Here is a 15,318-nt window from a genome sequence, read left to right on the forward strand (position 1 = left end):
GTTATTTTCAACACACTCCTCCCAAGAGCTATGCTTTTCCTCAACAAACTCCTTCATCTTCCCATAAAAATCACGTCAGAAAAGGAAAATCCAATTTGATTTATCCTTTATTCAGCTAGGCAAGTCAGTTAAAAACAAATTCTTATTTACAATGACGGCCTACCCCGGCCAAACTCTAACCCGGACGACGCTGGGCCAATTGTGCACCCCCCTATGAGACTCCCAATCACGGCCGGTTGTGATACAGCCTGGAATCAAACCAGAGTCTGTAGTGACGCCTCTAGCACTGACATGCAGTGCCTTAGACCGCTGCACCACTCGGGAGCCCATTTTATGTTTACTCTTGAATCCTCTTCAAACATTCTAGTTCGGATCCTCGTGTTCAGTATGTCCGTGGCATAGTGAAAGTACAATCCAATAACAAGGAGGCGGAAAGGCAAGTTTAGGCTATTTACTCCATGGTGCAGGCAATAAACATGAACGCCATGTTGGCAGGTGACTGAACTTTTACACCTATGGGGCGGGCACGCCATATATGGGAGCGTCTAGGCGACTCCTTAACGTGCCCACATGAACTATACCCAATACACAACTGAAACCACATACTCTCCCATCTCCATTAAGATGGTAGGAGTACAGTCAGTAGGACTGTAGGTAGGACTGACTCTTCACTGGTAAATGTCAGTTATTGACATATCCCACTCTGTACTGTAGGTTACATAGAAACGAGCCATGGTAGACAGCCCAGCCAAACTCCTCTCTCCTCCTCTGCACAGATAATAGCTTGGGTCAAAGCAAAGAGAATCTAAAAGGGCCATATGTCTATGAATCCTTGTATAGCAGCCTATATCCACTGTGCTCTAGGTTTGGTCGTATATAAACACTTCAATGGACAGCAATGACTCATCTCTTATCTGGAATTCTCTTTTTCACGTTAGATTGAGGCACGATGCGCTTCCTCCCAAATTACAAAATTACATTGGTTTCCTTACCCTGTAAGCAGTATATGGGACAAGGTATGAGCCATGCTATGGACAAGGTATGATATCAATCCATGCTTTGGTTTAGTTTCCCTGGCACTGTTTCCAAATGCTAACGTTTTAGCATTTGTGGCGCAAATCCCTTTCAAGTCATGGGACCGATATTAGCATTTTCCGCGACTCATGTTCAAATCATCTATAAGTGACTTTGTTGAGCTTCACAATACATTTAAGATACTTTGGGATGATTTGGACGATGTACAAAAATGTGTAATAATCGGTCCCGTAACTTGAATGGGATTTGTGCCACAAATGTTAAAACATGAACATTTGGAAACAGTGCCAGGAAAGGTAAACCAAAGCATGGATTGCTGTCATTTCTAGGCTGCTTACAGGGTAAGGAAACAAATATGTAATTGCATAACTATCCGTTTAAAGACCTGAAAAGGTGAGAAAGCCCACAGTGATTAACTAATAAAAGGTGCAGTGAAATCAGTGGAGGCTACTGAGGGGAGGACTGCTCATAATAATGGCTGGAACAGCATGAATGGAATGGCATCAAATACATAGAAACCATGTGTTTTGATACCATTCCACTCATTCCGGCTCCAGCCATTACCACGAGCCTGTCCTCCCCAATTAAGATGCCACCAAACTCCTATGAGAGAAATGTGTTGTTTTACAGGGTCAGCCATAGCAGTACAGTGCCCTTAGAACAAATGATGTGCTTTGCTCAAGGACACATTGGTAGATCGTTCACTTTGTCGGCACGGGTATTCAAACCAGCAACTTTCGATTGCTGGCCCAACGCTCTAACCGCTAGGCTACCTGCAGTCATTATCGCCATGGGAACACAGCACGCCACATGTCCAATGTTCTTTTCCCTGGGGTAAGTGAAAATATCAAACAGCGAGGATGTGTCTGTTGGCTCTGTCAAGCCAGTGGGTGGGTGGTGTGGAGGACTGGATTGAGTTTTCCCGTTTTGCTTAAGTTAACTCTTCAGACCCCCTGTTTCCAGGACAGAGATTAAGCCTATTCTCTATTGCTTTTTAAACCAGGACTACGCTCAATCTGTGTCTGGGCAATCAGACCAAGATGTTTACTTCCAACAACTAAAAACATTCAAACCATAATAATATGAAAGGACTATTTTCTGAAGGTGACATTTTTGAGGATGACTTACTGTATGGTTGTACATAGAGTACATAGGCTGTAGAAGGAGAAGCAATTGTGTTGCATTGGAAGGGTGGGGAAATGGAGGGGGGCATACGTACACGGGGGGGGGGGGGGATTTATTGTAGACTGAATAGAAGTAGGATCAAGGTCTTTATCTGGGAAACAGCTGGAAATCCATTAGGTCCAGCATGCATGGCTTTCACATCCTGTTCCCACCAATCCTTAATAAGGGTAGAAATGCAGTGTTCTATTTCACTTAACAATAATGCTCTATGTTCACTTGCCATTCTGCCTGAACTGAATTTTGTCCCATTTTATTGCAGGTGACGTGCTGTTATCGTGTTGTTAATGGATTGCCCAGAAAGCCTGGTTTTCAATGTGGCTTTAAAGAACGGTATAGAGGTACAGAGTAGCTTTGCATCAAGCTTTCACATTGGTGACTCATGCATTCTCATGAAAAGCTGCAGACAATCCTTCTCTTTCAGGCTACACACCTATATATATACACCTTTCAGAGAATCTGCCCAACAAGCCTCCAACTCAAAACAGTTATATGTGCATCGACCTCATACTGTGACAGAATACACACGGTATCCTTTGGATCTAGTACACTGGACCTTGTAGTGACCAATGGCGTTCATTTCAGGTACCTCCATCGTTTATATAAAAGTGAGTAAGTAAGACTACAGTACGTGGGTGAGAAGAAAATGCCCGGGATATTATGGTCTGGCTTTTGGTGTCTATTGTGTATCATACTGTGATTGTCTTGTGCATATATAAGACATTGATTGTTCTGTATATTAGGAGTATGTGAGACGAGGGAGATATACCTGTCCGAAGATGTTTAGTAGGAAACTGTACTAATTTGCTCAATGTATGAAACAACAATTTTGTCCGTCATTGTATGTTGCCACTACCATTGCTGCCTAACCTTGTTGCACCCGCACACCCCCCTTCCCTCTTCAAAAGGATCGCAACAGAAGTCATCTTTCAAGCTTTATTGTGTTACCCTGGATTATCTTCTTCAATTGTATGTGGCGGCGTCAATTATTCAATCTACATGAAATATATTACTTCTTCTCATGTATTTTTCATACATCTACATGAAATATGATGTGTCCTGATGTATTGTTCATATACTAAATATATGATTCCCCCATTTTTTAAATATTTTTTTATATGTTTATACAAAATATATGACATAGGAATGGGTGACATGATTGCCTGGCTGTACAATACTCACAGCTAGAGAAGACCAGGGGACAGGAGTGCTCATCCATAGGGAAGTTGTGGAGCTGCAGCTGGCACTCTGCATTGATGGTCAACCTACAGCACGAGTCAGAGAGAGGCCGTGAGTGAGCATTGCCATCGTTTCTCACATATAGTTCACCTCTGCTCTGAGAGAGCAGTGCTATAACAACAACAACAACCACCACCACCACCACTGCGCTAAACACATACACCACTGGTGATGTGAACGTGTAATTTATTGATGAAGACAGCATAGGGTGTGAAATAAGGGAAGGCTGGCTCTTAGTGTTGTTCTCACATACTGCACATGCTGCGAGACAGAGACAGAGAGCCATAATGCTGTTTCCATTTTTCTGTTGGTGTGAAAAGAATGAGCGATTGCGGGGTTAACAAACTGGCACCTTGTTGCATGCCTGTGAGAGACCTAATGGGCCACCTATTATCCTGACATGACTGCCAGTGCCAGGGAGCTGGAGATTGAGGGTCGGCCGGCCGGCTGGTCGCCGGCGAGTCTGGTGAGCCCTGCAAATTGGTATTTTCCTTGAGTAACAAACTCCGACAGACTAGTTAAGAAAAATGAACGGATTTAGAAATGCTCTCGTCCCAAAGTTATGTAGGTCATCGGACTGAATTTCGCCCTATTCGTCTCCTCTTTTCTTTCTCTTCTTCTCCTCCTCCTCTTCCTCTGTCTCCCTGATAAAATGTCACTCTTGTTTACGTTGGCTTGACTGAAGGTCACAGTGAAGAGGAATTAATGGGAGCTTAGATTCACTCCATTGTTTTAATCAGACCAGGATGCCACTCGAGAAGATTTATAGATCTGCTCAATGATAACGCTGATGAATAATGCTAATTGAATGCTTACTGAAAATGCTCATTGATAATGCAAACTGATGTTGCTCACTGACAATGCTCAATTATAATGCTCAACAATAGGCATCACCGATAAATCAAATCACATTTTATTGGTCACGTACACATATTTGGCAGATGTTGTGGGTGAAGCAAAATGCTTATGTTCCTAACTCCAACAGTGCAGTAAAACCTAACAATTCAAAACAATAAACACATCTAAAGAAATAGAAAGAAATAGAAAGAAAGGAATTAAGAAATAGAGAAATGTTAGAATGAGCAATGTCGGAGTCTGGAATATAAATATATATGTATATGATGGTGTGTGTATAGACATTATGGGCATTATATGATGTTAACTAACAATGCTCAGTGATAATGCTCAACAATAATGTTCAGTGATAATGCCCATATACTGTATAATGCCAAACAATAATGCTCAAAGATAATACACTAACCGATAAAGCTCACTGAGAATGGCTGATAATGTCGGATCTTGTTTGATTCCGCCTTGGGGAGCCAGCCAGGTCAGTCCTGACAATAATTAACCTGCCCACACATTCTTTCCTTTGTCCTGTGCTTTGCCTGTTGCCAAGGGAATACCTCAGTCAGTTATGCAAACAGCAGGTGATGTCTCTCTTTTTCTCAGCAGAGGTGAATCCACGGTTGAAAACTTAGCAAAAAAGGACTGAAAGGATGACATTTACGCCCTAAAAAGCATGATCTCCCGAAGACAGTGTACTAGAGTGTGCAAAGCAAATGTACCAAGTGTGCTAACCCACTTAGCAGAGCAGTGATGAAAGATACAAAACAATGTCATTCTTATCGTAGAGTAGACAGATTTTTATTTTGGGTTATTGGTGTAGCATCAGTATGTGGCACAGATGTCAGTGTGTTTGTGCCACCTTCTTACACTGTGTTGAACTCTACCTGAGTTCTGAGGAAATTTGAATATTCTAGATGTGATCTTCAGTACAAAGATGGGCAGTAATGACACTATTTTCATTTATATTGTCTATTTTTCTTTCCTTGAAAGGGAAAACCCAATGTTTTCTAAGCTGTAAATTCAGAACAAAGATGGGACGATAGTTGGCTGTTCAAAACAACAATGTCTGTGATATCTGATAAAGAAAAGCCACTTATTTTACCTCAGCGTGTATAATATCTTCCCATCGTTCCAAATACGCAGAAGCTGATTGGGCATCGTAATCCAATGAGAGTCTGCGTTCTTGGAGTTTCTGAAGATGGTGTCAGGGACCCAGATCATTCCCACCATGTTGCTGTTGAGAGTCAGGATCTTCATAGTGCTGTTGTATTGCAGACGGCTGTCGATCCACGTCTGTGCAAAAATGATGTCAATTTCGTATTCCTGTAACAAAACAGAAGAAACTGACCTTTAACCTACATATATTATACATATTTCATATATTATTACATCTTTTATGATACATTTTGGTCCCAACTCTGGGGGGGAAAAAATCATCTACAATCCACAGTCATGCTATATATTTAACTTTAAGATGTTCATTTTTTTTTTTATTGAGAGAAGCTGCAGATCGGCTGTGTTGATGGTCTTCCCGAACATAGAGACAGGACGATACAAGACCTTTGTTCTCTTAGACAAAACATACCATAAATGCTTATATGATAAGACAAGCATAAATTATGAATTGCCTTAACATTTAAAAGTGCTAAAAAATAGAAGCATTTCTCTTTTCCTAATCCCTTATGTTGACGTCCCCCAGAAACCGCATCCTGATTCTGACGGGTGACCTTTTGGAAACTTTTACAGGCACATGGGACCTGACTTTAATACAGCACTAATTAGAGTGTGATGGGAGCAGCACGACTGTAGCTGTTACCATGACCTTAAGGAGTAAAAGAACAGTCAATCACACAACACGTCAGTCTAAAGAGTCTATTCCTTCAAGGCTCCCAGGCAATAGCCACTGTAATATATAAGGTCCTGTTCGGCTCAGTTGGTAGAGCATAGCACAGGTTTATAGGTTTGATTCCCGCTGGGGCAACCCTAAGAAAAATATATGCACGCATGACTTGCAAGTTGCTTTGGATAACAGCATCTGTTAGAAGGCATACATTAATGTATGAGAAATGAAGTGAAACGGGCTTGATCAGACAAACTAGTATCACAGATAAGATAGATCATTTACCTACTGATGACTAGATTTGAATTAATAATGCTGAGCTAACATTTTAACTATGTTATTTCACCCATGAGTTTCTCACTAGCTAAGTTATGAAGATGAATGTGACATGAAATCAGTGATTAATCTCTAAGGAAATCTAAAAAAAAAAACCAAGTATGCATTTATTCTGCTCTCTCCCCCTCTAACAGCCTCTGTGTAGTCCTGTAATACCCTTTAAAATGTAAGATGAAGGTCAATAAACTGTATAAATATGAATAGATATTTCCCTCGGAAGCATCGCAATTAGTTTCACTTCAGTAAATTCATTGCAACCTTAAGACTGCAATGACATTTCATAGTCTTGAAAAAAACAGTTAACACACGATAATGACTTGATTCCTATTGATAGACCTTGCTTCCTTACATCATGAGGGTGTGTACAGTAGACTACTATGTCATCAGACAGGAATTCAGGGTATATTTTATACATGTTTTTATTTATTTAACCTTTATGTACACAGCGAAGTCGCACTGAGATCCAAGTCTCTTTTACAAGGGTTAGTGCTATCCGGAATCCTTGGGACGTCCCTACACTAACTTTAACTCTTACCTTTAACCATTTTAAATGTCAACATCAAAGTGGTGATGTCAGAGTTGGAAGTCCCTAGGATCCCAGTACTAAAATCCACACATTAGGGAAGAGCTAATCAATCCAGGCATAAGAGTAGCCTAGGTCTCTAATTAAGGTCTTAACACGCCTGTAGGGGACTACGTTTTCCAAATTAAGTCTACCCTGGAGTCTATTCCATCTCTACACTAAATGTAAAGATTTTAGAAAAAGCCTTATTATCTACCTCAGACGAGGGCCATAAACAGCGGGATATGAATGGGATATGATTACTACTGTTCAAATCATCACTCTGGCGATTCATATTTGGTTATAAAAGACACGCTGTGCTCAAACAGCTTATCAATGTAGGGAAGGAAAAAACCACATCCTCTTTCCTCGTTCTGTGTCATTAACTATTATGGAAATCGTTACGAAAGCTCACACCCACGCTTTTTTAATGACTGATGCTACAAGACGAGAACAAAAGGCAAAGCAACATTCTTACCGCGATGAACCGCGAGTTCAAATTCAACATGTTAAAAAGAGGTAACTTACGAACGTGCCTTGGCCTCTCTGTCCGTCGTTACAAGGCTAAGAATTACTCCCACAGCGCAACTTCCAGGCAAACACTAAGCGCCCCTCGTGAATTTAGAGTCCAACAGCAGGCACTAAAATGAGCATATCAAATGCCACATTATGAAAGGTCAAGTGAGGGGAAGAAGATGCTCCAAGGACTGACAGCATTACAGTACAATGCCACGATCTGCAAATCCACAATATCAACCCATTAGAAGTACTCACAGACTTGTGTATGATTCATTACACTTGCTTCCACACATATTTCTATTCTACATTGTTTATTTAGCCTGGTCCCAGATCTGTTTGACCTTGCCTACTCCATTGCTGTCATTGTCAAGCCAAACTTCTTCTTTTTTTGTTGCATTTAAAAAAAAAAAATGTTTTTATAGAAAGGCTCACAGTGAAAAGGGACCAAAAGGTCAGTGTAAAAAGGTTGGCCAACAATGGGCAGCTTGCTTGTAGAGAGCTTTGAACTTTTGCATGTTGTGTGTGGCTGGCTGTGACTTCTGCTACGGGTAGCCCCGTTGCCTTGGACACAGAGTGAGCCTCCCAGATATAGCCTAAAAATAGCTTTTCCTTTCCGCAGAGAATTGTGAAGATGTCCCTTCAAACAAAATGTGTCAATAATTCAACGAGTACATCGAGAAACCAGTGTCATTAAAACAGGTGTCATTGTGGCTGAAATCTTACAATCCAGAAACTCAGAATGTGTGGATACTTGGAGAATCTATGAAAACAATTGTTGAAAACAAGCAATTAATTTTTTGGGGGGGAAATGTCTCACATTTTTCTTTTCTGTTATGTACTACAGGGATGGTATTGGATTAGTCCAAGGGACCCATTGCGTTCCTGTGTTTTGTTACAGTAATTGTATCTGTAAATCCTAGTTGACATCTGTCAGGCTGCATGTGTATGGATATGGGATACCAAAGCTAATGGAATCCAACACGCAAAATATTTCCTATGCTCATTGCTCTATGATGATGGAGGTACGATGACACCAATTATTAGAAAGGGGAGATACGATCTGGGCCTGTAGCCTTCATATAATCCTATAGTTGCCATATAATCCATTAATGATCTATTGGAATCTGGAGGAGGGTAGACAAAGTCTAATGTAACTACTAGCACACTGCATAGAATACACACCAAATTATGAATATTAGTTGTTAAAACCATTGGGCCAGTCATTGAAAGATCGCTGATTTGAATCCCGAAGCAGATTAGGTGAAAACTCGGTCTATGCCCTTGAGCAAGGCACTTAACCCTCATGCTACTGTAAATCACTCTGGATAAGAGCGCCGGCTAAATTACTAAAATGTCAATATAAGTGGTACCATATGGATATTGAGACAGATGTCAGATGTAATCCTTTAGAGATCTATCAGAAACTGAAGGTGAGACAGACTGCTTAATAGAACGTGTTCTCTGTTGGTCGAGTAAACACTACCCACTGATCCACTGTTGTTCCCCTGAGACCTGGTGTCACATCTTAGATGCACTCCATTTTTAAACATGGCATCGTCAAACATCTCTCTTCCCCTCTGTTGGGTGGCTCCTCACTAGTTAACATTATGTAACCCGTTGTTATCTGGGCTAGACATTTTGGCAGACTCAATCAATCTATTTTCATTCTGAGGAGAGAAAACAAATCAGACAGCTTCTGAATATCTTATTTCTGTCTTTATTGGCACTAATCCTGTGGAACATAACAAATAACCATGCCCTGTGGAAGAATATTGATTCCTCATATTAACACAATCTGTTTTCACACAGCGAAAATGCACCAAATAACATCATATATCCATCATTTTTCAATGGCACCACATGGACTGATGGACTGTAGGCCGAGATTACTGTGGCATAGTGTCCTCTTTTGGTCAACTGATTCGACGTGCTTTCTTTTCTGCATAGCACCAGCAACTATGACCACTGCGCTCTGAGTTAATGGTACGTAATCAGACATGCTCCCATCGCACTCTGTCCTAGATTCATATCTTCTTCAGTGACGTTGACTCATCCGAGGACTCAGTCCCGTCGGTGTAAATAAACCCTAACCATTCCCCGATGGCAAAAAAAGACTCTCCTTCTCTTTAGATCACTAACAATGCCAATGGAACATCAGGTCTGGGTGACTACATACTAGGCTTATACTGTATATATGGCTTAAACAGAAACCAATACAATAGAATACATGCCAGGAACATAGAATATCACATCTGAGTGAGTAGCCTTCATTGACTATATAAACCCAACACATACAGCTGTCAGAAGTCAAAGGTCAGAAGGTTACATACACCTTAGCCAAATACATTTAAACTCAGTTTTTCCACAATTTCTGACATTTAATCCCAGGAAAAAAATCTGTTTTACGTCAGTTAGGATCACCACTTTATTTTAAGAATGGGAAATGTCAGAATAATAGTAGAGAGAATGATTTATTTAGGCTTTTATTTCTTTCATCTCATTCCCAGAGGGTCAGAAGTTTGCATACACTCAATTAGTATTTGGTAGCATTGCCTTTAAATTGTTTAACTTGGGTCAAACGCTCCCACATGCTTTTTCAGTTCTGCCCACAAATGTTCTATGGGATTGAGGTCAGGGCTTTGTGATGGCCACTCCAATACCTTGACTTTGTTGTCCTTAAGCCATTTTGCCACAACTTTGGAAGTATGCTTGGGGTCATTGTCCATTTGGAAGACCCATTTGCAACCAAGCTTTTACTTCCTGACTGATGTCTTGAGATGTTGCTTCCATATATCCACATAATTTTCTTAACTCATGATGCCATCTATTTTGTGAAGTGCACCAGTCCCTCCTGCAGCAAAGCACCCCCACAACATGATGCTGCCACCCCCGTGCTTCACGGTTGGGATATTGTCCTTGGCTTACAAGCCCCCCCCTTTTTCCTCCAAACATAACGATAGTCATTATGGCCAAACTAGAGGTCGACCGATTATGATTTTTAAACGCCGATACCGATACTGATGATTGGAGGACCAAAAAAAGCTCATACCGATTAATCGGACGATTTTTAAACATTTATTTGTAATAATGACAATTACAACAATACTGAATGAACACTTATTTTAACTTAATATAATACATCAATAAAAATCCATTTAGCCTCAAATAAATAATGAAACATGTTCAATTTGGTTTAAATAATGCAAAAACACAGTGTTGGAGAAGAAAGTATAAGTATAAGTATTGGTGGTTCCTTTTAACATGAGACTTCAATATTCCAAGGTAAGAGGTTGTAGTTAATATAGTATTTATTGGACTATTTCTCTCTATACCATTTGTATTTCATATACCTTTGACTATTGGATGTTCTTATAGGCACTTTAGTATTGCCAGTGTAACAGTATAGCTTCCGTCCCTCTCCTCGCCCCTGCCTGGGCTTGAACCAGGAACACATCGACAACAGCCACACTCAAAGCAGCGTTACCATCGCTCCACAAAAGCCGTGGCCCTTGCAGAGCAAGGGGAACAACTACTCCAAGACTCAGAGCGAGTGACGTTTGATACGCTATTAGTGCGCACCCCGCTAACTAGCTAGCCATTTCACATCGGTTACACCAGCCTAATCTCGGGAGTTGATAGGCTTGAAGTCATAAACAGCACTGTGCTTGTGAAGAGCTGCTGGCAAAACGCATGAAAGCGCTGTTTGAATGAATGCTTACGAGCCTGCTGCTGACTATCATCGCTCAGTCTGACTGCTCTATCAAATATCAAATTATAGACTTAATTATAAAATAATAACACACAGAAATAAGAGCCTTTGGTCATTAATATGGTCGAATTCGGAAACGATCATTTTGAAAACAAAACGTTTATTATTTCAGTGAAATACGGAACCGTTAGGTATTTAATCTAACAGGTGGCATCCCTAAGTCTAAATATTCTTGTGACATTGTACAACCTGTCATAATTACGTAAAATTCTGGCAAATTAGTTCGCAATGAGTCAGGCTGCCCAAACTGTTGCATATACCCTGACTCTGCGTGTATTGAACGCAAGAGAAGTGACACAATTTCACCTGGTTAATATTGCATGCTAACCTGGATTTCTTTTAGCTAAATATGCAGGTTTAAAAATATATACTTCTGTGTTTTGATTTTTAGAGTGTTGGAGTAGTTATCCGTAAAGTTGCAAGATTGAATCCCAGAGCTGACAAGGTAAAAATCTGTTGTTCTGCACCTGAACAAGGCAGTTAACCCACCGTTCCTAGGTTGTCATTGAAAATAAGATTGTGTTCTTAACTGACTTGTTAAATAAAGATTAAATAAAGGTGTAAAAAGGAAAGAAAATACATTTAAAAAATCTGCAAAATCGGTGTCCAAAAATACCGATTTCCAATTGTTATGAAAACTTGAAATCAGCCATTCCGACCTCTAGGCCAAACAGTTCTATTTTGTTTCATCAGACCAGAGGACATTTCTCCAAAAAGTACAATCTTTGTCCCCATGTGCAGTTGCAAACCGTAGTCTGGCTTTTTTATGGCGGCTTTGGAGCAGTGGCTTCTTCCTTGCTGAGCGGCCTTTCAGGTTATGTCGATATAGGACTCGTTTTACTGTGGATATAGATACTTTTGTACCTGTTTCCTCCAGCATCTTCACAAGGTCCTTTGCTGTTGTTCTGGGATTGATTTGCACATTTCGCACCAAAGTACGTTCATCTCTAGGAGACTGAGCGGTATGACGGCTGCGTGGTCCCATGGTGTTTATACTTCCGTACTATTGTTTGTACAGATGAACATGGTACCTTCAGGCGCTTGGAAATTGCTCCCAAGGATGAGCCAGACTTGTGGAGGTCTACAATTATTTTTCTGAGGTCTTGGCTGATTTCATTTGATTTTCCTATGATGTCAAGCAAAGAGGCACTGAGTTTGAAGGTAGGCCTTGAAATACATCCACAGGTGCATCTCCAATTGACTCAAATGATGTCAATTAGCCTATCAGAAGCTTCTAAAGCCATCATTTTCTGGAATTTTCCAAGGTGTTTAAAGGCACAGTCAACTTAGTGTATGTAAACTTCTGACCCACTGGAATTTTGATACAGTGAAATAATCTGTCTGTAAACAATTGTTGGAACAATTACTTGTGTCATGCACAAAGTAGATGTCCTAACCGACTTGCCAAAACTATAGTTTGTTAGCAAGAAATTTGTGGAGTGGTTGAAAAACGAGTTTTAATGACTCCAACCTAAGTGTATGTAAACTTCCGACTTCAACTCTATTATTGGGTATCACACAAAGTTCCAAATGATAACATGTATATTATCATTCTCTTAGATCCCTAACTATGTCCATAGAACATCATACCTAGGTGAGTCCATTGACTACTAACCCTACTGTATATGAACAAGTGACAATTATCGTAGCTGATCAATATGGATGCCCTGTTCCATACAACCCATCAACTTGACCTGCTGCTTTGTCTTCCAGAAACAGAGTTCTGATGATCTAAATGCGTTAAATGGACATTCGAGGCACGGGAGGTCACAGTTCACAGGGTGACGCTCGCGGTGCACTGACGTGTGACGGGGGGGGGGTTTGCAGCCAAGCCGAGCTGAAGAAATCGGTTGTTTTTCTTTTCTTCCTGGCTTTTGTAATGTTGCCAGGACAAACAGTCACAGGGGCGGGGCTAAGGGAGGGCGTTGGGTGCTCCTATAGGCTATCGTAGTCTGGCAAAAGTTTACATCGTGGTGGAGATCTGTGTGACTCACCAATCACGGTGTACCTGAAATAAATCAGGTAAAAATCCAAGGTGGGGTGAACACCATTCAGTTATGTGATGGTCGGGTGACACACTAGTAGGTGACAGCACACTATACTACCCAAGACCAGCATGAAGTTGATTACAAAACATAGGGATATCACATATAAGATTGATTAAGTAAATAAGCAACAAGGCTTAAGCACCCCGATGTATATCATGAATAACACACTAAGGGTTGTTCTTACTCCAGTGGAAGCCAGAGTTGTATTACACCATCAAATGTATTCAATATTCATTATGCTCTCACTACTAAGTATTACAATGCAAGGCCCAACTCTGAGAAAACATTTAAAGTTTAGTCATGTACATTTGAGCCATTTTACATACCGATACAGTGACTACGGTATAACAAGTTGTCTGAGCACTGTGACCACAGGCTCTATTTCTCATTCCAACACCCACACATCCCACTTCACCACCAGATACAACTGCTTTCCTGTCTGTGCAGCCCAGCTCACTGGGGATATGAAAGATGATGGAACGTATCTTGCCTTAACTCTCTTGGCCCACAGTTGACCTTCATTCAAGCAACACAGAAAAACAAAGTAATCAAATTATGTTCATGATGAGAGAGAGAGAGAGAGAGAGAGAGAGAGAGAGAGAGAGAGAGAGAGAGAGAGAGAGAGAGAGAGAGATTCACTTACCATGTCTATTGATGATACAGGTCCGATGCTATTGACGTATATGTCAACGTCGATAAGCGTTGGTTTAACTGTAAAAGACAGAAAGAAAAATCACTGTAAAAGCTAAAAGCACATTTTAACCACAACCAAGTATAGTAACACTGCCATACATGGGGGTGCCATGTCAAAACTGTTTAAAAGGACATGCCTACATATCTGTTGTTGACTCTGGTTGACTTTCAACCGTGTCTGAGGGAGGAAAACACCTGACACATATTGATTTTGGGGGTGAACTATCACTTTAAGTGATGCCTATACATGAAGTGGTTCACCGGTTCACCAGTTTCATTCCAGGCAGTCACCTTTCACTGGAGATGTAGGAAACTGTTTTCCACACGGCTCAAATCTATTGGATAACATGCCATACACGATTCCAACCCTACATTTCACAATTTAAAGCCTGTTCTCTGTAACTAATCTTACAAGGCGTTGCTGTAATTAGCAGTTCACGCTTGTGTGGCTAAGTGCACCTCTGTCATTGCACATTAGCCTCTTTCATAGGCTTTGGCAACTCCGGCAATTAACTGTTGAGGTGGTGCAGTACACTCACATCAGACTATGACAGAAAGATCCGCACAAAGACGTATTTAATTGCAACAGGGTGTAATGGACGAATAGATATTTGACAGTTTTGTAGAATTCAGATGCAAGAAAATAGCAGAGTACATCTTGTCTTTAAAAAAAAATATGTATTGTTATTTGATTATTGTTTACTTCAGTTTATTTAGTAAATACTTTCTTAGCACTTATTTCTTCTTAACTGCATTGTTGGTTAAGGTGCATGTACGTAAACATTTCACTGTAAGGTCTACTATACCTGTTGTATTCAGCGCATGTGACAAATACAATTTGATTTGATAGGACATTATTAAGTTCCACTTTAGCCACTATCATCAAATAACACAATGTACATTTATGGCAGCAACGTTTTGATGTCATTGGTAAAGTACTTTCATTCAGGGTTACCCAAATTCGGGCCTGGGCACCCCTGGGTGCACATTTAGTTTTTTCCCCCTAGCACTACACAGCTGATTCAAACAACATTTTTTTTTTTTTTACATTTGACCTTTATTTAACTAGGCAAGTCAGTTAAGAACACATTCTTATTTTCAATGACGGCCTAGGAACAGTGGGTTAACTGCCTGTTCAGGGGCAGAACGACAGATTTGTACCTTGTCAGCTCGGGGGTTTGAACTCGCAACCTTCCGGTTACTAGTCCAATGCTCTAACCACTAGGCTACCCTGCCACCCCAACAA

The 15,318-nt window shown here is 40.6% G+C and overlaps 1 protein-coding gene across 3 annotated transcripts in view; it reads right to left on the reverse strand.

Moving 5' to 3' along the window:
- LOC109878195 (gamma-aminobutyric acid receptor subunit gamma-3-like) overlaps positions 1-15,318 on the reverse strand; it is a 40,846-nt gene that overhangs the window by 15,896 nt on the left and 9,632 nt on the right. For 2 of the 3 annotated variants that reach the window (XM_031792471.1, XM_031792470.1), the window contains exons 3-5: positions 14,023-14,090; positions 5,408-5,628; positions 3,400-3,482 (exon numbers count right to left, since the gene is read on the reverse strand). In XM_031792471.1, the coding sequence (XP_031648331.1) occupies positions 3,400-3,482; positions 5,408-5,628; positions 14,023-14,090 (372 nt within the window). Of the gene's footprint in view, positions 1-3,399; positions 3,483-5,407; positions 5,629-7,571; positions 7,674-14,022; positions 14,091-15,318 lie in introns of those variants that run through there. The other variant, XM_031792472.1, reaches the window with a different exon arrangement.

Source organism: Oncorhynchus kisutch, linkage group LG16, assembly GCF_002021735.2.
Source record: "Oncorhynchus kisutch isolate 150728-3 linkage group LG16, Okis_V2, whole genome shotgun sequence".
NCBI classification, from domain to species: domain Eukaryota; kingdom Metazoa; phylum Chordata; class Actinopteri; order Salmoniformes; family Salmonidae; genus Oncorhynchus; species Oncorhynchus kisutch.